The 19,329-nt window shown below is 49.2% G+C and overlaps 8 protein-coding genes across 8 annotated transcripts; 3 read left to right on the top strand and 5 right to left on the bottom strand.

The window, feature by feature from the left end:
- The first annotated feature begins 194 nt into the window (after window positions 1-194).
- FOBCDRAFT_6466 (uncharacterized protein) lies at window positions 195-991 on the top strand. Its single transcript, XM_031182717.2, has one exon. The coding sequence runs from the start codon at window positions 295-297 to the stop codon at window positions 781-783; it is 489 nt and encodes a 162-aa protein (XP_031043485.1). The 5' UTR covers window positions 195-294; the 3' UTR covers window positions 784-991.
- Window positions 992-1,701: 710 nt separating this feature from the next.
- On the bottom strand, window positions 1,702-3,703 carry FOBCDRAFT_6464 (14-3-3 domain-containing protein). The gene is made up of 5 exons (XM_059612246.1): window positions 3,523-3,703; window positions 3,192-3,199; window positions 2,695-3,048; window positions 2,419-2,506; window positions 1,702-2,318 (listed from the first exon to the last, which is right to left on the bottom strand). The coding sequence occupies exons 1-5, from the start codon at window positions 3,532-3,534 to the stop codon at window positions 1,950-1,952; spliced, it is 831 nt and encodes a 276-aa protein (XP_059463889.1). The 5' UTR covers window positions 3,535-3,703; the 3' UTR covers window positions 1,702-1,949.
- A 2,255-nt stretch (window positions 3,704-5,958) lies between these two features.
- FOBCDRAFT_212448 (Alpha/Beta hydrolase protein) lies at window positions 5,959-7,806 on the bottom strand. Its single transcript, XM_031182712.3, has one exon. It carries the CDS (start codon window positions 7,486-7,488, stop codon window positions 6,271-6,273), a length of 1,218 nt encoding a protein of 405 aa, XP_031043480.2. The 5' UTR covers window positions 7,489-7,806; the 3' UTR covers window positions 5,959-6,270.
- Window positions 7,807-8,252: 446 nt separating this feature from the next.
- On the bottom strand, window positions 8,253-8,825 carry FOBCDRAFT_267664 (uncharacterized protein; the record flags this gene model as incomplete). Its single annotated transcript, XM_031182710.2, has 2 exons — window positions 8,253-8,391; window positions 8,449-8,825. 2 exons carry the CDS (start codon window positions 8,823-8,825, stop codon window positions 8,253-8,255), a joined length of 516 nt encoding a protein of 171 aa, XP_031043478.2.
- A 1,186-nt stretch (window positions 8,826-10,011) lies between these two features.
- FOBCDRAFT_212446 (ribosomal protein L36e) lies at window positions 10,012-10,958 on the top strand. The gene is made up of 4 exons (XM_031182709.3): window positions 10,012-10,135; window positions 10,266-10,366; window positions 10,545-10,626; window positions 10,686-10,958. Exons 1-4 carry the CDS (start codon window positions 10,082-10,084, stop codon window positions 10,764-10,766), a joined length of 318 nt encoding a protein of 105 aa, XP_031043477.1. The 5' UTR covers window positions 10,012-10,081; the 3' UTR covers window positions 10,767-10,958.
- Window positions 10,912-12,895, bottom strand: FOBCDRAFT_212445 (uncharacterized protein). The gene is made up of 2 exons (XM_031182707.3): window positions 12,590-12,895; window positions 10,912-12,524 (listed from the first exon to the last, which is right to left on the bottom strand). The coding sequence occupies exons 1-2, from the start codon at window positions 12,724-12,726 to the stop codon at window positions 11,138-11,140; spliced, it is 1,524 nt and encodes a 507-aa protein (XP_031043475.1). The 5' UTR covers window positions 12,727-12,895; the 3' UTR covers window positions 10,912-11,137.
- Window positions 12,896-13,306: 411 nt separating this feature from the next.
- Window positions 13,307-14,718, top strand: FOBCDRAFT_212444 (nucleophile aminohydrolase). The gene is made up of 4 exons (XM_054702884.2): window positions 13,307-13,752; window positions 13,819-13,837; window positions 13,902-14,353; window positions 14,443-14,718. Exons 1-4 carry the CDS (start codon window positions 13,750-13,752, stop codon window positions 14,584-14,586), a joined length of 618 nt encoding a protein of 205 aa, XP_054558859.2. The 5' UTR covers window positions 13,307-13,749; the 3' UTR covers window positions 14,587-14,718.
- A 16-nt stretch (window positions 14,719-14,734) lies between these two features.
- Window positions 14,735-17,142, bottom strand: FOBCDRAFT_6441 (glycoside hydrolase superfamily). The gene is made up of 5 exons (XM_031182702.3): window positions 16,597-17,142; window positions 16,261-16,528; window positions 15,806-16,208; window positions 15,414-15,752; window positions 14,735-15,362 (listed from the first exon to the last, which is right to left on the bottom strand). Exons 1-5 carry the CDS (start codon window positions 16,795-16,797, stop codon window positions 14,858-14,860), a joined length of 1,716 nt encoding a protein of 571 aa, XP_031043470.2. The 5' UTR covers window positions 16,798-17,142; the 3' UTR covers window positions 14,735-14,857.
- Between the last annotated feature and the right edge of the window lie 2,187 nt (window positions 17,143-19,329).

Below are 19,329 nucleotides of genomic sequence, written 5' to 3'. Positions count from 1 at the left end.
TACGATCTGCGCGAGTCATTGGCGTACACGGATGAAATCGCTGGACGACGCAAAACAAAGATTGTCAATGAGCTACTGATTTTTGACGTCCTCATCGTCCGCTTCTCATCATTACGAACGACAAATCATTGATGGCAAGCTTCATAATTCCGACTGGCCTCGGACTAATATCACACGATACGCATTGAGCCTCATAATCCAACATCTCCTTACGGATCCCATTACCCAATCACAAGAAATTAATTGCTCCTATCAAATCGCAAGTCATCAGCTTCAACAGTAACAAAACCAGCCATGGCCGATAATTCAGATCACCGAATCAAGATCAACCCCCTCATGCCTCCTGCGAAGCAAGAGCGCATTCACATCTGGCGCACCGAAGTCGCTTCAGCCCTACACCTCCCCACGGCCCCGTCCCTATCATCATCACTATCGTCTTCATCCGCCGCCACTCCAGACCCCGACCCAGATACTTCGTTTGCTACACCTCCATCACCTGCTGGTTCCAAGCCGCGAAGCTTGTGGAAGCGCATTAGCTGGCGCTTTGGGCCCAAGAGACGCACTGCTGTCAATATGGCTGCTGCTGCCGCCGAGCTTCCCCCAGATGGCCGTACCGCTATGTACCGCGGACTTGAGAACAGGGTGGCTCGGGGAGAGGACGCGAGGGATGAAGAAGGCGGCATTCTGGAGAGGGATAGTGAGGAAGGAAATGGCTTGAAGGAGAAGCAAGAGAGGTTGGCTCGGGCAGCCAGGTTACTCAACCGTCGCACCGAGGAACGGTGACAGCGTCGCTAATGGACTGACGCATCAGCAGTCGCTACCAAGGAATGCGTCTGTCCCGTTTGCTTACGAACGGCCCGGTGCCAGCAATACTTCTTAATACGCAGCCGGGGCCATGCCGACATGTGTCATGATATAGCATTTATTCTTCATTAATCAATGTCCTTAACAGACCATTCCACGCACCTAGACTAGCATGCACATGTAAACCAATCTTTCTAATCTTGGGTACGAGAGACTATCACATTCGACGCTTGTTCCACCCGACATTAACGTTAACATATGCAAACTTCGGAAAACCCATAGCAGATGGTTCGCGAACGGAAAGACGGAACACAAGCGCTGGGAAATGCAACAGTTCAACATCAGGAAAATGTCAGTAGAGAACAAGTGTCACCAGTACAGAACTCTGAGAGGCTTCAGATCGGAAAAGCCAAGGGGCAGCTTATACCACCACTTTGTTCTCGGTACCCATGAACATAAATGTAGAGGGGTTGATTTTTGGGGATAAGTCTTTGTTTAGAAACAACAGGAAACAATTCATCTCTCCATTGCCTCTCTTCAGGGGGGTTACGTTTGAGAACGAACCAGTAGACATGAACAGAAAACATAAAACACATAAGACAATGGGGGAAAAGCGTTAACATGAGAAAGCCTTCTTCGTGACGATCCATCAAGACGGGCTAAGCCCTGTCCACGTTCTTAATGACCAACAAGACGGGGATTGAGAGATACACAAATGCCAGGTGCGGAAAGTAGGCCAAAGAAAAAGATGTATGAAAAGGGGAGGAAACTTTGCGATTTATCTGCCAGGTAGAAAAGAGAGAAAAAAAGACAAATAGCCGTCATCACCGGGTGTTGGCGGATCGATTCCCCTCCTCCCTTCTTCCCTTCTTACTAGTCCGACGGACAAACAAGACGAAAGAGTCCACGCCGTACACTCTCCCTTGCCAGAAACCAGACCCTTTGTGATTCCTCCCTCTCCATCGCCATGGGAAAAAAGCAACGCACCGCGCAAAAAGAAGAAGCCTCGTACTATCATCCAGCCCGCCCAAGACAGGCCCAGCTATCCGTGTGTCCGGGGGCAGACAAGTGTAACCGGGGCAAGAATACGTCTCGGTTCCTATATGCCGAGACGCATGTGGTATCGAGGGGGATTATTGACAGATTTAGGAGGCGGCAGCAGGCGCAGGCTCCTCAGCAGGGGCGGCGGCAGGCTCAGCGGGCTTGGCAGCCTCGCCCTCCTCCTTCTTGGGAGCATCGGCAGCACCAGCGGCCTCGCCCTCAGCGCTGTCGCTAGAAGTCCAGAGGGTGAGGTTGTCGCGGAGGAGCTGCATGATCAGGGTGCTGTCGCGGTAAGACTCCTCAGAGAGGGAGTCGAGCTCGGCAATAGCATCGTCGAAGGCCTGCTTCGCGAGGTGGCAAGCACGGTCGGGGGAGTTCAAGATCTCGTAGTAGAAGACGGAGAAGTTGAGAGCGAGACCCAGACGGATGGGGTGAGTGGGAGTGAGCTCAGTCTGGGCAACATCGGTAGCGCTCTGTGGTTGGGCAAAACTTGTCAGCGAGGGGCACCAGCGGCCCGGATCTTGCGGCATGTGACGGTGGTGGGGGGGTAGTTGGGTTTTAATTTAGCCTTACCTTATAAGCATCGTGGGCAGCGGTAGCAGCACCCTTGCGCTTCTCACCAGAGGCGAATTCAGCGAGGTAACGGTGGTAGTCACCCTTCCTATTCATCAGAAAGAAACACGGTCAGCTTCTCGATAACTAAATTAATAAAAAAAAGGAGTGCATTTTCTTTTTTTTTTTCGGTGGAAAAAGCACGCATGGAGCGAGATGGGTGTAGTGCTGCGTGAGCACAAAAAGGGCGGAAAGACGAGGGGCCTCAGGCTAGAGGCGGGGAAGATAAAAACGCACATCTTGTGGTAGAAGACCTTGGACTCGCCGGTGGCGGCGTTGGGGATGAGGAAGTCGTCGAGGACATCGAGAACATCCTGGCAGACCTTCTCGAGCTCGGTCTCGATCTTGTTGCGGTAGTCCTTGATGGTGGATACGTGCTTGTCGGAGCCCTTAGATTCCTCCTTCTGCTCGATCGAGGAGATGATGCGCCATGAGGCACGTCGGGTGCCGACAACGTTCTTGTAGGCGACGCTGAGGAGGTTACGCTCGTCAACGGTGAGCTCTCCGCCCAGCTTAGCCACCTCCTTCATGTAGGTGACCATCTCATCGTAGCGCTCGGCCTGCTCGCAGAGGCGGGCCAGGAAGGTCTTGCTATAGTGAGGTAACACGTACGATGTCAGCGATACGACGTCCTTCGAAGGGGTTCTGATTCCTGAACGAGCTGGACGAGCCAAGGCATTGGCGGGGCGCCGATAGCATCGGAAGAGATCCGGGAGGGGATGATATAGACAAACCTTTCACGCTATCATACCATGAGAGTCAGCATCAAGCATCTTGATTAGAGAGATGGGGATGAGGAGATGAGCAGGGAGGGGGGGATCGAGTAACACCGCCTGATGACAAGTTGAGAGAGCCTCTAGAGAATCGCAAGCTACATAACCCAGAGTTCAAGGCCATGCAAGAATCGTGAATTTCGAGGAGGAACCTCATGGTGTTGTCACCGTTTGTCCATGTTGGGCTTCGATTGAGGGGTTGTGCGGCCTTCGGCGGGACAGGAGGCCGAGAGAGAAAAAGGGTAGAACATCTCTAGAGAAGAATAGAGAAACTAGCAGGGAGAATACATACCTCGGTGGCCATTTTGGAAGATATTGGGAATTGTTTGATAAGAAAAAAGGAAGTGGAAGTAGTCGTGACAGGGAGAAGAGAGGTTGAGTGAGAGATTGAATTTTTGAGGTTGAGAGTTGGGGGGCGCGTAGGGAGAGGGATGAGTAGAGGTAAGGTAAGGTAGAGAGACCAGTGACTGGATTGGACTGAGGTGTAGGCGGGTCAGGCGTTGGGTGAGCGAGGTAGGTACGTATTTTGCGCATTAGAATTGGATTTTGGCAGCGCCCTGTACTAATGGGAGCCAGCCGGACAGGCAGCGGGCAGGCCCCCAGTGCGGGCAGCTCCCCCCATCGTTTCTAGGGGTGTCTCGCCTGAGGAACAGCCTGGCCCGCCCAATCCCAGGGTCGCCTTGGGCCCGGGCTGTTGGCCTTTGGCCTTTGGCTCCCACTTCTTGGTAACTGTTTAACCCGCATATCTACATTAGTGCACCACAACCCAGTCACCGCTCTAATAATGAATGGATCTTTTCAAGACAACCGACAGTGCCATTAACTGGAGAGAAAGGAGAAAATAGGGGAGCCGATATGATCTCCCCGTTTAGCGGAACATGTCCCCGTTAAAAAGTCCAGACGGAACCCGGTGTGCCATAGCTGCCCGCCTCATCTAAATTGCAGTGCATCCAATACTGAAGGTAGCTTGGAGCAATCTGAGTGTCCGCAGTCTCAAATATTGCGGAGCTGGCGTGCTACGTTAGTAGAAACTCAAGGAACCTGGGCTTGTCCTGGCCCAGGCTGCCATGCCATGCCATCCATGCCAGATGTAAACAATGCACAGGTAGCCACGTGAGCGTAAAAAAAAAAGTGACGACAGAGATGAGCCCCCTTCCATTGACTTCACCCCTCTTCCACCAAACGAAACAGTTTTCTGGCCTTTGTTTGAAGCTTGGTGCTCGTTAGCCCTGGCAGTTGACGCCAATCTCTCCTCCAGTTCATTTACGCCTGTGCAGACCCCTTTACTTTGATTCACAGGGGATGGTGCTGATATGCACGTGCTAATGTCTCCTTTGCGGCAAGCTGCTTTTTCTATGAGAAATCACACAATGCTTGTTGTTGTTGTCTCTGCATCATAATAGAATCAGCCTCATTGGGGCTGATGAGACGACTTCTATTGGGCCCTTGTCCTGGTTATCTCCAAGCCCGCCACAGACGGCAGCACGCATCTCACACACGAATCATGGCTGAAAGTCTGAAATCGGAGAGGCTTTTGACCAGTGGTAATCTGTTGTTGTCTGCCTACGACTTCCACTACCGCCAGAAGGCACATGAGAGTCTACCATTCATACGCCTTCATAGTTAGACTCTCACAGAGCTTACCAGCACATGACAATTCTATTTTGCTAGATTACAGGCCGTGAAAGCTTCGCACGAGATGAACTCATTTCCTGGGATCGTCCGTTGTATTAACCGCCCACTCCAGCGTCTAAGAGCTTATCAAATCCAACCACTCGATACAGTCTGGACTTTGTGACCCTGATCCTGACTCTGAGACGCCTGTTGCGATATATGTATCAAACCAAGACCAAAACCACTATCTGAAACCTGGATCAAGATTTCTTACACAATCCATCCACAGCACTCACACTCGTGTCCGTCAAGAAACAGAGCCCTATCTATGGGGTTCGTCAGGACTAATAGATACAGTACTCTTTGCTGGCCTGGCTGGGCTGCATCAAATCTCAAGATCTGCCCATCTCGCTTTGAACGGGTCAAATCCCTGCTTTGTGACTTGACACTTGACATTCTCATTCCGCTTGCTTGCAACCCCTCCATGTCATATCGTACGCCTCGACTTATCCATCCTTGACCAGGAATCCGCGAACCTGGATGCGGGAACTCTTTAGCTGCTTAGAGTTTGGTGATGTCCTGCTCGTTTCAAGAAATTCCACTTTATGGGAGCACTGTAGCTGTCAAGTTCAACTCACTTGTAGTCTTGTTCGTAACCAGCCCTGGCCAAATTCAATGGACCCCTTCTTTTTGCAATCTGGGGCTAAATAGCTGCTCTGTCGCTCATCAAACCCCTGTTAAACTGAACGATTTCTCCTCTGATCCCACAGACCCATCTGCAATCATCCGAAGCCCACGTTCCACCAGAGCCGTGGAAACCGGGTTTGCCTCATACAGTACAGACAGCTCAGCAGCAGGCATGTGGTGTTCTCCTTTCTTATCTCATTCTTATTATAGTGGGATTTCGAGATGATAGACTGTCTACATAGAAACAAGTCGACCAGGCTGGATAAGTCTGAGTTCCAGTAGCCTTCCCCAAGGTGAATTCTTTCTTTCAGGGACCTCTTTTAGCCTGGGACCCTTCTTTATCACTTGACATGACTTTGAGTAATCCTGGTTCGGCTTGTTTTGGTGGGGCTTTCCGCTCGGTCTAGCCTGTGCTCAGCGGGACTGGCTGGACCAGGTCACCAGAAAAACGTAGGACTTTGAACAACACGTTAAATGTACTGGTTGGCACGGGGTAGAAAACATGATCTCTTTTGCCCATATGGTGATTCTGGAATGTGAGTCATTAGGTTTTAGACGCTTGAGACTACATTGGATTTCTTGAATATTTGATGAATTACATGACAGATTTGATTACAAACATGTTGATACTCCAGCCCTTCACATGTGTTAATCCATTAAGTTCAGATGCATGAGGTATCTTAAAGCAGGCTTTTCCATATCATCAACGCCTGCCAACTCCAACACAATAAGTTAAAACTCATAACTCTTCCGTTTCCGGTGCTTGGTATCGTCCTCTGCCCCAATCTGCAGGGTCGCCTCCTGGTACACAGAGGCCTAGTCTCCAGAAGTAGTCCCGATGAGCAAACAGCAGTTGCCATAGCTTGAATCTGGAAGGGAATCCATTCAACTCCGCCAATTTGTCCGAGGCCGTAAGAAGGCCTTTGACATGGAACAAGCGGCGTATCGTCATCCATAACGAGTCGTCTGCCCCCGATATGCATTTCGGATCGTTGTCGCCGATACACATGTAAATATCGGCTTCAGAAGGGCTGAGCTCCTGTTTGGCGATGTATATCTCACCTGCGTGTGACTTGTAACCCCATTCGCCCAGGGGAAGAAGGGGCACGGGGTCTTCCTTGTGAGTAACCCGCCTGTATTCTCGCCCCTCGAGATCATCTTGGCCATCTAGGTGGAAGACCTCATCGACGAAGCGAGCGAGCCCTTCATTCCCAACTCGGGGCTCACCAAAAGTCGTGACTATGACGTCCTGCCACCCTAGAGATATCTTGAGCTCCAGTGCAGCGAGGCAAGCGACGGAACCTCCTAGGCTATGGCCTACAAGCTGAACAGGATAAGAAGGATATTGGAGCCTCAACTGTCTCAATTGTGGAAGTACGAGGCGTCGAGCATTCCTCCAGGACTGGAGGAACCCCATGTGCACCGTACAATTTGTACATTGATGCTCCGGTTCGTCCGGAGGTTCTTCTCCGCCGTTGTCAGGAGACGGGTACGGCACATACTCTTGCGGTACAGTACTCAGATCGACAATCGTATTGGCGATGCTGTAGGTACCGCGGAAGGCCACCACGATAGCAGGCTCACCAGCCATGTAAGCGTCATTGTCTCCGCGTTGTCTCACACCGTGATCAACAGCGATATAGCCGCAACTGTCACTGAGTAAAGGGCCAGTATTCCACGTATTGACGAGATCGAGACTGGGAAACTCGCTGCAGCGCGATACACAGTCGAAGGGTTTCCTGACTCCTGTGGTGCCAATACAATAGGCAATGTCGACGAGCCGCGACAGACGCTCGAGCGTTGCAAATAAGGGCACTGATATGCCGTAGGGCTTAGTATCAGGACTATTATTGCTGTGCCTGAGTATTGATAATGGATTGCTCAGAGCGAGGCATGAAGTGATGAGAATCAGCTGAAGAGTCAGTGTCCTCATCGTGTTGACAGGTCTGAGTCGCATGGTGTAACGTGGTGCCTTATGCTGATAGTTGCAAAGTCTGAACAGTTGTAGACGCGTCCATAAATGCGTTAATCTTTTTTCAATATTGGGAAAGGTCCCCAATCCTCGCTCTGTGTTGTAGAATCAACTTCTGGTAACGACTCAGAAGTTCTCCGAATTGAGAATGGACGAGATGAGGGAAAAGAAGCAATGCATCATTAACAAATTGTTGAGGACTGCTTGGTTTTAGCCTCAACACACATAATGATGAGGGCTGAAATAGCAGGTAGATTAAGTGAAGAGGTCAAGATCAGGGTTGACAGGTCTCGTGAGTAACACTTCAAACTGTTGAGGTCATACGGCGCATGTACTAGAACCGGCGGTACCTGTTTAGGCCACCAAATGACCAATGGAAAAGAAGAGTCACTTGTTCCCTCTGTTTAGAGCCGAATGAGACACTCTGAGTGGCCAACGAGACTACACTACCCCGGATTATAGACCCACTTTACAATCTTTCACGTTGGAGGCGGAAGTCGGCTTTTGTTCCTGAATAAACGATCTTAAGAAATCATGAACAAAGGACGTTGCTCAGATCGACGTTTTGAGCCGATTCTCTATTCAGTCGTGGTACTAATAGGACCTTATCGCTGTCTTTTCCTCGCTTCACTACCATCCTCATACGTCCAGTTTTGTTTTGTACAAGTGACAAAGTAGCACGCCTGACTACCAGGCTGGATCCTGCACGACTCAACATCACAAGATCTAACTTATCACAGACCGTTTTCTTAGGAAGGAGGAGCCTCCCTCACGGGTTGAAGGCTAGTAAAGGCCGACTTCTGGTCTGTCGAGTTGCTTGAGCAGCTGCCAGTCCTGGCGCACTTGACGTTGAGAATGATGCTACCACTGGCTTCATATGGTACAGATCTATTGGGTCACTGTCAATACATGTTGTCTCTTTAAGATCAAGGAGTCAAGACTTACCCATCCTGTTGTTGACAGACCTTCTCCATCATCCATAGCTTCTTGGTATCATCAGTCCAGATGAACTCCACCGCGTCGTTGTCACACGCAAAACGATCTCTGCCTCCCAAGCCCGTGAGGGCCTTTGAAGAAGCGTTCTTGTGGCAAGGAGTCGTCAATTTGGTGTCCTCGTCGAAGAATACGAAGTCAAAGGCACTGAGCGTCTTGCCGCTGTCTTTAGACTCTGCCTTGAAGTTCCGGATGCGGTAGGTATCGGGGAGTGTGCAGCCATTATCTTCAGCACTGGTCTCGAGAAGAGAAAGACTCTGGGGAACTGCGTAGAGATGTGCGGCCCAAGTCGCGGGCAAAGCAGAAAAAAGCAAAAGTCCGAATTGCATTGTGAGAGTATTAGAGGGATGTAGTATGTGTGTTTAGTACGAAGTGAGAGGTTGTATAATTATAAGACGTATGTTAATTCGTGAAGTTTGATGTTGTCAAACAGCAGGTTTTCAACTCAAGACATGACTAGCGAGGTAGGTAGTTTATAAGTCCATCAAAAGCCATATGGAGAACACGACGTCAGAGCATCAACCGCCCTGAGTGGTTTCTCCTTGCCTTACCGAACACGCGGCCTAGTAACCCATTAAATCGGGCCTCCTCTAGATTCCAGTGCCGTCGTGCATTGCGATCCAATTCCACCCGCAGATCCTTCTGCATCCGCGAGGAGACATGGAGTTGACGGGATCGGAGGCGAGGATCCAACAACCAGGCAGTGCAATTGATTGGATGCCGATCATGTTTCATGTTTGCTGGGTCGGAGCCTCGGACGTTTATTATGGAATATCCATGTGCCAACTCATTGTTTATGGTAGAGCCTCTGTAACCAAGCGTCTGAGCGTCAAGTTATTCTTAGTTACAGTACAGATGGCCAACAAGGCTGTTGCTGTTGAGTGACACAAGAATAGAAACGTGATCTCGTCATGCAAAAGCGTTGGACTGAGAAGCGATGGCTTTCCGAGTTCTGCTGGTTACATTTTGCGTGTTTCGCTTTAACACGAGGAAGATTGGAGGATGCTCCCTTGAAGACTCGGTTGTCGATCGCAATGCACAAAGGATCGTCGTACCTTATTTGACCTCCTTTGTGGATTTGGAGGCATCCAAGATCCTACAGCACCTGGATGAAGATGGCCTGTTGCTGGATAAGGCCAAGTAGATATTCATGCTGATTCTGGGCTATATGGGATTGAGTATGGCAAAGACTTCCCATGATGTTAATCTTGGCCTTCAAGATATGATGCCACATCCGTTTAATTTGAGCATGATCAGCAGCATAATTTCTTTAGAGAGTCAAAGTATGTTTCAAATTCAGAGTTGACGGTTCATGATGCCAAGTGTAGTTCTTCATTTGTAGATATCTGTGTTAGTCTTCTTCTGAGCTCTGACGAGCCGTCTCACGCAACAGATCCACTCGCTGTCAATGGAACTTGATGTGGGGTTCGCACAAATGCAAAAACCCGTTACCCTTCGGCACGTGACCCACAGCTTCAGCAAATTTTGGTACGCAAACTAAGGCAACTAAAGATCCCCTCGTTTTTTCTGATCCTGTTGGAAATATTCTCGTCACCTCACGATCCAACTAACCCATCCAGCAACAATGGCCGCTGAAACCGCTCGATCTGGCCTGGCCGTCGGCCTCAACAAGGGTCACGTACGTCTTTCTGTCGCAGTCTCACCTCGTGGAGGATCTCTGCTTTGTCTTCGCCTTCGCGACGGATGAGGGCTCGACAACCACCCAACTAGCAGACGATGGACGCTGACATTTGTCGCCGATATTACAGAAAACCACTCCCCGTGTCGTCAAGCCCCGTGTTTCCCGAACCAAGGGTCACCTGAGCAAGCGCACTGCTTTCGTCCGTGAGGTCGTCAAGGAGGTTGCTGGGTAAGTCAAATATCTTTTTTTTGGGTGGGGGGATTAGAGGTCGGATTGGGAGGCGATGGATGGGAGATGCTGGGCATTTGCGCCGCATGTTCAAGGCCTCGTCGCCGACATCGACCCTATCCATCGTAGGAGTTCTCAAATACGTGCTCGGACTTTTGCTAACCACCATTTTTCATAGCCTTGCTCCCTACGAGCGCCGAGTCATTGAGTTGCTCCGCAACTCCAAGGACAAGCGTGCCCGTAAGCTCGCCAAGAAGAGAGTAGGTCGAACCGAAACACTGCAATCACCCCACGATATAAGTACTAACTCGCACCGCAGCTCGGTACCTTCGGCCGTGCCAAGGCCAAGGTCGACGAGCTCCAGCGCGTCATTGCTGAGGCCCGCCGTACTGGTCACTAAATCAACCCGATTTGATCTGATTTTTTTTGGGAATCTGGCACCGAACGGGGTTCGCATGGATTGGCGTGGTCACGATTTGATCGATTAAAAAATTAACGGCTTGGACGCGCCGTGGCAGGGATTTAGCTGCGGATCACCGGAATACCAACACTTTCAAGAGACTTATGGCGTAATGATCAAGCCATGTTCCAATCTGTCTTTCGTGATAAGTGACGCTTCCCCTTTGTTTTCGAACTTAAATCCGTTGAATGCAATATGTATTCATAACCTATGGATTTCGCTGTTTTGCGCTATGAAAAAGCCCCCTTAAACCAACGCCACCAATGATCATTAATGCGAACACCGTAACGTTTCTAAACTGCCACTATTGTCTATTTCTTGCCCAGCTTGAGCCACTTGGGTATCTTCTTGCCAGTCTTCTCTTCTGAGCCCTCACCCTTCTCTGCTTGTGCTGGCCGAGCAAGAGGTACTTCCTCTTCTTGATCATTCGAAGCGATGAGCTCAGGCACCTTGACCCGCTGGCCCTTTTGAGCAATGTTGGCCTTGAGGAATGGCTCCTTTCGTACGGCTGATGGTACAGCATCATCCCAGACCAGGTTAATCAAGGTACGCCCAGACAGTTTATACGCCTTGATCAATCCGTTGCTGGGGCTTGGATCGTCCTTGATCACAATCTTGGTCCCGGGAAGAACAAGATGGAAAGGTTGGTTGTTATGGGCCATAACGTGCCGAACAGCATCGTAGAGGAACTGGCCACTGTGAGAGGGACTTACTTCCCAGTCGCTGCTTGTGTTGTCCGGAAATCGGACTTTGACGAGAATAGACTTAATTGCGTTGATCCTTGCGGCCTCTGCAGCAGCCTTCTCTTCCAATTCGCGGTCTGATAGCAGACGCTTGTTCCTCGAATCCCCCTGAAGCCGAGCTTGATGAAGTTGCGCATGAGCAATTGTAGGGGCAAAGTCAGCATCGGTAGCAGGAGTCAAGGCTGCAGCAGGTGTTGACCCTGAAGGGGCAAGGAAAACGTTGATAGGTGCCAGAGGATCCCCGGGCTGAGAAGAGTCGATATCCATGTTGTCCTCATTAGCAGCCTTGGGCTCTGTTTCTTGTTGAATGGGGGCTGGGTCATGTGTCCGTTCTACTTGATTATCCGTCATCTGTGAGTCCTCCGTCTCCCTTTGTGCTTGCTCTTCTGGTTTCTGTACCCCTTGTTCTGGTGCAAGCTCTACCTTTGCAGCTGGCACTTCTGCCTTCAGGCCTTCATCCTCGGTATCTTTGAAGAACTGACCAATTTCTGTCATTGCATCGTACAGTGTCTTGTCTGTCTTTCGGTAGTCCAATCTAATTAGGACATTCCCTGAGTTGTATCCTAGTTGCGATAGTGTCTTCTGGAAATCGACAAAGGTTGAAAGCTCTCGTCCCATAATGTTGAGAACAGGTGTTTCATAGTAAAGCTGTCCACTACCACTCCCCGTATCACCACTCATTTGCGCAATCCCGCGGCCGGTAATATTGATGTTTCTTCCATTGCTGGCCTCTCCGCTCTCGAACTGGCGTAGAACCTTCCATATGGTGAGATCGCTGGGGAATTTTTGAATTAACCGGCCACCGGGTATTTCGCGGCCCTCGGGAGGAGGAACTTGGAGGGCGACTTGGATAGCAGAAGGTGTTTTCGACTTTTGGACAAGTTCAAGTTTTGCGCCTGGTGACAGACCAGAAGTTCGGAAGGGAACAGATAAATCTACTGTTTTTTGTCGGTGTCTATACGTCAATTTCGTTAGCCATTCGTTCAGCGGCAGAGCCTAGCCCGAGCATGTGGTACCTACTTGACAAGATATTTATCACTGGAAAGGTTAAGTCTTCTACAAGCTTCCTCCAACACATCAATAAGGTAGGTTCCAGGGTTGACTTTGATAGTAGCTCGCCGTAGGTCGGTGGCTATCACCACGACGTTGGTCGCCATTCTTCAGAAGGTTTAGGTATCAAGACGATGAGGTGTAGGGTTGAAGCTGCACCTGTATTAGGCTAACATGAATTCGTTAATAAAGGATGATCGCGGGGGATGGATGTTGAGCTCGGTTGGCGGTGATGTAAGCAGCCAGTGTGGGTGAGTCGAGTGGTCAACGGTGGGGTTACTTACCTTAGAGAGGGACCTCAGCTACCAAGGACAGCTCCAGCAGGCACCCAGCCACGAGTTATGAGCACCCTCGAATAACTCTCTGAGCTGCTAGAAGCTTCTAAACAAACCTACCAACCTCAGGTACTTTGATTAGGTGAAGACGGAGGACTCGAACCCTCTCGATTAGAGCATTAAACAAATAACTACCCACCCTTAGGCAAAATCTGCTGTTTTATGCGAAACCAAGGTATGCGCATTATTCTAAATCTCTATTGTCTACTAAGGTATGTTAAGTAGTTCACCTAGAAAGATCTCCGGAGTATCGAGTGCTCGGAATTTACGGCACCTCTATATGATCATTTGAAACACATGGAAGCTTCTGTGAACCAGAGTCTGAAATAGCTGTTTTGTACTAATCGTTCCTCTCGTCTCCAAATGCGATTTCGAACTCTACTATATGTTCGCTTATGTAATTCAAGTAACTGAGCCTCAGCCGCCACAACTTGTAGGCTGCTCTAACAGACGTGGACCTGCCTGTACCCGGCCACGCCAGACCGTGTTTGCCTTGCAGCCCGCCTGTACGTACCACGGACCTTAGCAGCAACCTCATTGCACTGCACCTTCTGTAGCTCCAACCCAGTGACGGGAGCTTCAACTGTCCAACTCGCACTCCATCCACTCCACGCCGGCTGCTCTTCTACAACCCCACGACGCGAAGATACGATACGAATTAGCGACTGCAAAGCTTGCGGTTTCACATAACGAATCGCCGCCTCCCTTGTTCCCGAGTTCCTCTCGATAAGACGGCCGCTGGTTGACGTCGATTCCCCGACCTCGCATCTACCTTTCTACCTTCAAGAAGTCATCATGGTAGGTTAACCTCCGGCGAGCCAATCTCTTTTTCACACAAAGCTAATCATAGAACTCAATCAATAGTCATCTCCTTTCTCGATAAGTTCGTCTCGGTCGCCTGCCATTATACCAGCCTTCATCCATAGCTAACATCCCTCTTCTTCCAGACGGCGGCGCCTGTGTCGCCATGGTCGGAAAGGACTGTGTCGCCATCGCATGCGATCTTCGCCTCGGTCTCCAGGCTCTGACTGTGTCCAACAATTTCCCCAAGATCTTCCAGTACGGCGACGTCTTCTTAGGTCTCACTGGCCTGGCTACCGATGTCAACACCGTGAGCGACCTCTTCCGCTACAAGGTCAACATGTATCGCCTGCGTGAGGAGCGCTCCATCGCCCCGCGAACTTTTGCCAACCTCGTTTCCTCATCTCTCTACGAGCGCCGTTTTGGACCTTACTTTGTGTCTCCTGTCGTTGCTGGTCTTGATCCTAAGACTGGCAAGCCTTTTATCTGTGGTTTCGATAGTATTGGCTGTATCGACTTTGCCAAGGACTTCATTGTCTCTGGCACCGCTTCGGAGCAGCTCTTTGGCATGTGCGAGGGTCTCTGGGAGCCTGATCTGGTATGCAAATAATGACAAAGCAGCTATACATCGCCCGAGTTCGGCTGTTGCTCCGCTCAAGAGCGAAATGCTGATAATAATACTTATAGGAACCCGATGCCCTCTTTGAGACCATCTCTCAGTCGTTGCTCAACGCTGTTGACCGTGATGCCCTTTCGGGCTGGGGTGCCCACGTTTACATTATCGAGAAGGACAAGGTTACCAAGCGATTACTAAAGGGACGACAGGACTAGAGCGTCGGTGTAATGGACAAATCTACACGAATAGAGCGGGACAAGGAGTGGTTTATGTACCTTGTATGAATAGATACTCGGCCAATATCAACCGCTGGGTAATGAGAATGCACGTCTTCGTCTTGCTGTCAACTCTCTTCGTGCCACAAGCTTCGATACTCTATGAGTGAATGAATTCACGGTTTGATTTAACTCTATCAATTGGCCAGTATCGTCATTGCCCTCTTCTATGGGGATCAAATCCATTGCGAGACTCAATATTCAGCTCATTCTACTCGAGCAGGACGGCAAAGGCTTCGCAAGGTGCCAGTTTGGTCTCGCCACTGTTTAAATCATCAACTGTCCTTCCAGCAGAACTGACCAGCACCTCTCGAGTCTTGCCAGGCAAAGACCACGCAACTGTATCAGTTGTGAAGTTACATACGATGAGAGCAGTCTCTCCGTTGCCGGCCCTTCGTGAGTATGCAAAGACCTTCTCGTTGGACTCGTCAACGAGTTGGAAGTTTCCATATACAAATATGTCTAGGAACTCCTTTCGTCTCTGCAGAACCTTGCGGTAGCAGCCATACACAGAGTTGGGGTCTGAAGTCTGGGATGCAGCGTTGATTTCCTTGTAGTTATCATTGACTCTCATCCAAGGCTTAGCATCAGCAGTAGTAAAGCCAGCGTTGGGGCTTGCGTCCCATTGCATGGGAGTTCTGGCATTGTCACGAGACTTCTTCTGATACTCGACCTTGTAGGAGTTCCGAGCCGCCTCATCATCGTTTCTGTGAAGACTATAAGGGATGTCAGTGAAATATGTTTAGCAGCTGGATTCTCTGACTTACTCCCAATGTCGAAGGCAGTCAAGGTCCTTGTATTCTTCCAAGTCCCAGTCCCTAGGGACATTGGTCATCCCAATCTCCTGTCCTTGGTAAATAAAAGGGGTGCCCGACTGGAAACCCAGGAAGATGGCGATAAGCTTCGCACTATCCACCCGATGCTCGGCGTCATCGTGAACAAAGCGGCTGACAGCCCGTGGTTGGTCGTGGTTCTCCAAGTAAAGAGCGTTCCAGCCTTCATTGTCGTACATGAACTTCTGCCACTTGAGGGTGGTAGATTTGAGCTCAGAAAGGTCCCAGGATCTAGGTGTGAACTTGCCGCCGACGCCATGATCAAGATCCATCCTGCGAGTTGATCAGCAACTGATATAAGTCTGATGTTGGAAACCTTGACTTACAACTCAAAGTGGAAAATCATGCTCAACTCTCCACGGTCACCACGAACAGCCTTAATCAACTCACGCTCATCGTGCACACAGGGCATCTCACCCACGCTGAAAGCATCGTACTCTTTCAGAATAGCACCAATCTCTTTGAGAAACTCGTGACATCGGGGACCACAAGCATAGAATTCATGACCGCGAAGTACAGTCTTGTCAGAGTCGGGGAATGCCTGGTCCTTACTAACAAAGTTGATAACATCCATGCGGAAACCATCGGTGCCTCTGTCGAGCCAGAAGCGCATGACATCGTGAACTTGTTTTCTGACTGCAGGATTCTCCCAGTTAAGATCTGGCTGTTGCTTGCAGAAGAGGCAGAGATAGTATTCATCTGTGGTCTCGTCGTACTCCCAGGCACTTCCTAGAAATTCGTTAGCTGGGGCACTCAGACTTAGAAGCCATAGTGCACCTACCTTGGAAATGAGCATCCCAGTTGTTGGGAGGGTGTCTGTTTCCTTCGGAATCGTACTTTGCAGGCTTCCAGATATACCAATCACGATAAGGGTTGTCCTTGGACTTTCGAGACTCCCTGAACCACTCATGCTGATCACTGGTATGATTCATGACCAGGTCGAGGACGAGCTTCATGCCTCGTTCGTGGAGCTTGTCCTTGAGGACATCAACATCTGAGACATCACCATATGGAGGGTCGATTGTGTAATAGTCGCTGATATCATACCCCTGAGGTTTGTTAGTATACAATGCAATATTGCTGCTTTTTCGAAAGGGAAAAAAAGGTGGTAACACACCATATCAACCTGAGGGCTCTTGAAGATTGGTGAAAGCCATACGATATCGACCCCCAAGTCCTTGAGGTAATCAACTCGAGAGATAATGCCCTTCAGGTCTCCAACACCAGAGCCAGTGGAATCTTGATAAGATGCAGGGTACACTTGATACACCGAGCTCTCTTTCCACCAGGCTCGCAAACTTTGATCCGTGCTACCCATGATTACAGAGAGCTGGGTTGATGCTGGCTCTGGAGGGCGCTACGGTAATATCGTCTGCAGCCCGTTAGTTATATACACATCCACACGGACTCTCAGCACGTGAGACGGTCGCTCGTGATCAAACCTCAACTCACGATGAACCAATTGGGCCACTTTTCTTCGGTAGCACCGTGCACTCTCACGGGTGTATCGACAAGGAAACAAAACCAGTGTCGTATCCGGGACAGAGATGATATGCAACAACGCCAGTTCAGTAACGAGGCTCGAATACAGCTGGCGTCGAACTGCAGGGTGTTATGTGCTGTCACACAGCGTCTTGTTAAGCTCTACCGTGAGACAGTTTTTACAGTGAGTTGACCAGGAGAACGACATCGGTAGTTGTTATTCTATTTAATAGGCTTCACGGAGTAATTCCCGGAGAGATTCTGCGGATCGATAGTGGTGACTGATCCGCCCCTCTCTCCAGGGTAAATTGTTCGCTGGTGAGTGAGATATTTACAACCAGCATGATACGAGATCTGCAACATCATGTTTTTGAGCAAGCTAGGATGTGTTCTTATCAGGTTGGTTTGCTTGTACGGTGTGATGTGGAGCTCCATGTGGGAGATGGTTTACTGTGAGTTGGGAGGGGTTGGCAGATGAAGCTCAAAGGTATACTGTGATAAATCATGCTATTGTTCAGAGAGGAGCAGAATACCTGGATGTGGAAGATAGGACGGAAAGAGTACTCAATCCACGCAACTGGATATGTAGTAGTTAGGCCAATGAAAGAAAGAAAAATCCCCCAACATGATACTCAATTTCATTGTCGCCGACCAAGTTCCGTAGACTACCTAAATAGTACTATGCGGAAAAAACATGATATACTTTCATAGTCACACTAATCTGTCGTTGTAGTATTCCCACGTAGGAAAACAAAAGCCAACTGTCGCCCAAACTCAAAGCGTTGTGTTAATGATACAGCATGTAGAGGCTGAAAGGGCTCTCCTTGGACCATAGCAACATCAGCATCCGTGTAACCCGTCTTAGCTGTATTCTATTGCAGCCATTGGATGCATCAGATGCAAAAACAAGGCCCGTCTACCATTGACCCGCAATGGGGAGGTGATGTATAGAACGTGCACATCCTCTTGGAAAACGACAAGACAACAATAATTACCGTACTGTTGCTGACGAGTAAGCATGGTGATCAAAGAACCGACAATATGTGCCGAACGATTGAAGGATGAATGAATGCGCTATAACATGGACAAGACCTATCAACGTTACAGATCAGAGTACGCGAGTTTTCTCGTTTCACGATGTTGCTATAATTAAACTGGAGTTCTCTCATCAGACCAATCATCCATACAGAGATGATAGAATCTGTTTGAGCCATGGAGCATTTCAACTTATTTCCTACCATGGTCTACTTCACTATAGTCGTCAGGGGTCGATTCGAGTAATGGTAAATTGCTCACTGCATTCAATTCCCAAGCCCAAAATATGATTTTACAATGCAAGTAGGTATCTTTTAGAGTTACAGCAACCAAACCCAACACCCAGGATAATGACAGTCTCTGTTACAGAACTTAACGTTACAATCGACTCATGAAGGACCGACCATAGGATCGTGGCACGTGAAATCTCCCTGCAAGGGCAAATACCGATCCCAATAAAGAAACAACTGCTGATTTGCGGAACACGAAAACCGAGAAGACACTATCACAAACCCCGGTCCAATGTTCATTACTGAGGTCTACCAACAAAGGAACCGTCAAAAAGAAACGGGAAAAAGCAAGCAGCGCCTTCAAGACCCTGAATGGGACCGGAGCATGGGTCTCGTTTGTTCTGTACATGGTTAGTATGTCATTTGGTAGCTACTGCAGCCGGGATATTGAGATTCTTTGCGCACACAAAGGATATGATTTGGGCATTGTTTAATTGTGGATTATTTTGCGAGATTGAGAAGGCCCATGATGTACGGGGTTTGTTTCTCTTCGAAGTCTCATGGCTCAAGATTGTCTTTGATTGTTGTGCAGCACCATGTATTCAGCAAACTGGGATTTACTATAACTTACAAGACAGGTGGAGCCGAAGCAAGTTCAGTTCGTGAACTATCAGATTCAATATGTAGTGAGCGGCGAGCGTGTGGTACGTGCGATGCCATTTCCGTGTATATGAGATTGGATGACGCTACTTGAGGGTACCTGAGATTAAGTATTTCCGTATCCGTACAGCTCTCAGTGTTGATTTGCTCTGGCTATCCGTTAGGGCGTATGCACATGGAATTAAACAATAGGCGCTTTGCATTTGCTACTGGACGGGTCATGGACAAACCGGAGACACAGCATCTGCCATTCGCCTGAAAATATGCAACGGGAAGGCAAATTAATCAAAACGGCAAAATATCTTCCTGATAAAAGAGGATCGACTTAGGAAAAATAACGTTTATTTAGACCTTGTATGAACAACAATCTTGTCGATTGTGGAATTTGCTCCACCACAAACAGGGGACTCAGGTACACCTGAATCTTGAATCGGGCGTAACCA

Source organism: Fusarium oxysporum, chromosome I (assembly GCF_013085055.1).
Source record: "Fusarium oxysporum Fo47 chromosome I, complete sequence".
NCBI classification, from domain to species: domain Eukaryota; kingdom Fungi; phylum Ascomycota; class Sordariomycetes; order Hypocreales; family Nectriaceae; genus Fusarium; species Fusarium oxysporum.
The sequence above is the reverse complement of the archived record's forward strand: the minus strand, read 5'-3'. Positions and strand labels throughout refer to the sequence as shown.